We start from the raw sequence: 1,862 nt of genomic DNA, 5'->3' as shown, positions 1-1,862 counted from the left end.
ACATCGTATGAATGACAGTCCTTCGCAATACAATTACTGCGAAATTTCTAAGAAAAAAAACAACATGGCGATTTGCGATATAAACATTCAAGTGATGTCACTGTTAAAGACTCAACCGGGGAAGAAACTACTTCGGTCGCGTGCGGAAAAACAGTACTACTGCAAACGGCTCAGGCCATGGCTTCAAACCCCCTAAGCAATCTGAAAATAAAGGTCCTTGATAATAGAAGCCAAGCAAGTTTTATTACTGAAAAAATATCTAAAAAATTAAAGTAACCCATCTCCAAATAATGTAATTTTACAATCAGAAATTTTGGCAACGATAATACAGTAAAATCAGTAAGACAATTAGTCAATGTCACCCTAGGAAACGTCAAGAATCCCAACTAAAGAGTCCAAATAACAGCGATCGTAGTACCGTACATCTGCGAAGTGGATACGACCGAAAACTGTAAAAATGTAAAACTCATGATGAAAGAAAAGCAACTCCCGATGGCGGTCGAGCCGTCACAAGATGCGTCGGGAAAAAGAAACATGGGTATCTTAATCGGCGCAGACTCGTACTGAGAAGTCGCCAGAGAGTAAACCTAGAGGTTCGACAAAGACCTAGTAGCGGTAAAATCAAAGCTAGGCTTGACGATTCAAGGACCAGCCAAAACTGGAAAACAAACCATAGAAAGTTTCTCCGTAAGCGTCATGCATTGCTCCATTGAAGTAAAATGCGTCTCGGAAACGCTAAAGCCATTCTACGAATTAGAAGCATTGGGTATCAATGACGCGAAAGACAAAGAACCGACTACAGAAGAAATTCTAAAAGAATTCGAGCTGAAGGCAAAGATCGTAGACCGACGTTATAGCGTGAAGTTTTGGTTGAAGGTAGAGAAGGAGGCGCTTGCGGATAACTATGACAGTGCGCTTGAAAGAATGAAGCAACTTGTCAACTTCAAGGGCTTCCATAGAGAACTGAAACTGTACCAAGAATACAACGCGGTTATTGAAGATCGACTTCAGCGTGGGATAGCGGAAGAGGTAAAAAATCCTGGAAAAAAGAAACCTGGTACATATTTCACGCCACATCAGCCAGACGTACGCGATGGACACGCAACCACGAAAGTCAGGGTCGTTTTCGACGCTTCAGACAGCAAGGGAAAACAACTTTCGCTAAAAAAAATGCCTTGAGATGGGAGAAAATATTAATCCCAATATGTTCTTGCTACTCCTTAGGTTTTGAAAGAACAGAGTCGCGGTGGTGGCTGATATTCAAAAGGCCTTTTGGCAAGTCAGTCTGCAAGAAGCTGAAAGAAAAAGCGTACAATTCCTGTGGGTGAAGGAAGATCAAGAAAGGAAAATCATACCGAACGAGTTCAGGGTCTTGCAAATTGCTCGCGTACCTTTCGGTGTAACCGCGAGTACATTTCTATTGGCAGCTACGCTGAAGATTCACGTAGCGAAATACGAAAATTCAGATCAGAAAGTCTTCGACACGCTCAATAGAGACATCTAAGTAGATGACTTTGGAAGTGGTGCGGAAAACGTAGAGCGTGCTTTCGATTTATCAAAAACGGCTTCTAACATCATGAATAAAGGTAAATTCAAATAACGCAAGTGGCAGACCAACTCGGAAAATTTAAGAAAACGCTGGGCCGAAGAAACGGCAAATCCAGATAGCGATCTACAATTCGTTGAAGAAACAACGGCGACTCCTCAAAAATTCTTTGGTTTACGTTGGAATCCGGAAACGGACATTCTCGCCATCGAGTTTTAAAAATTAATTCAAGAAAAAGAAAATATCCAAAAAACGAAAAGATTCATCCTCAGTACCGTTTCGAAGATTTTCGATCCAATCGCCATTCTCGCTCCTT

General features: G+C 41.5%; 1 protein-coding gene across 1 annotated transcript; it reads left to right on the top strand.

Annotated features, from left to right (window-relative positions):
* The first annotated feature begins 696 nt into the window (after positions 1–696).
* Positions 697–1,504, top strand: LOC149945162 (uncharacterized). The gene is made up of 2 exons (XM_090176402.1): positions 697–1,113; positions 1,235–1,504. The coding sequence occupies exons 1-2, from the start codon at positions 697–699 to the stop codon at positions 1,502–1,504; spliced, it is 687 nt and encodes a 228-aa protein (XP_090032528.1).
* Positions 1,505–1,862: the final 358 nt, after the last annotated feature.

Source organism: Leiobunum rupestre, chromosome 5, assembly GCF_980474605.1.
Source record: "Leiobunum rupestre chromosome 5, qqLeiRupe1.1.hap1, whole genome shotgun sequence".
Lineage (NCBI taxonomy): Eukaryota > Metazoa > Arthropoda > Arachnida > Opiliones > Sclerosomatidae > Leiobunum > Leiobunum rupestre.
This window is presented reverse-complemented; position numbering and strand designations above follow the sequence as displayed.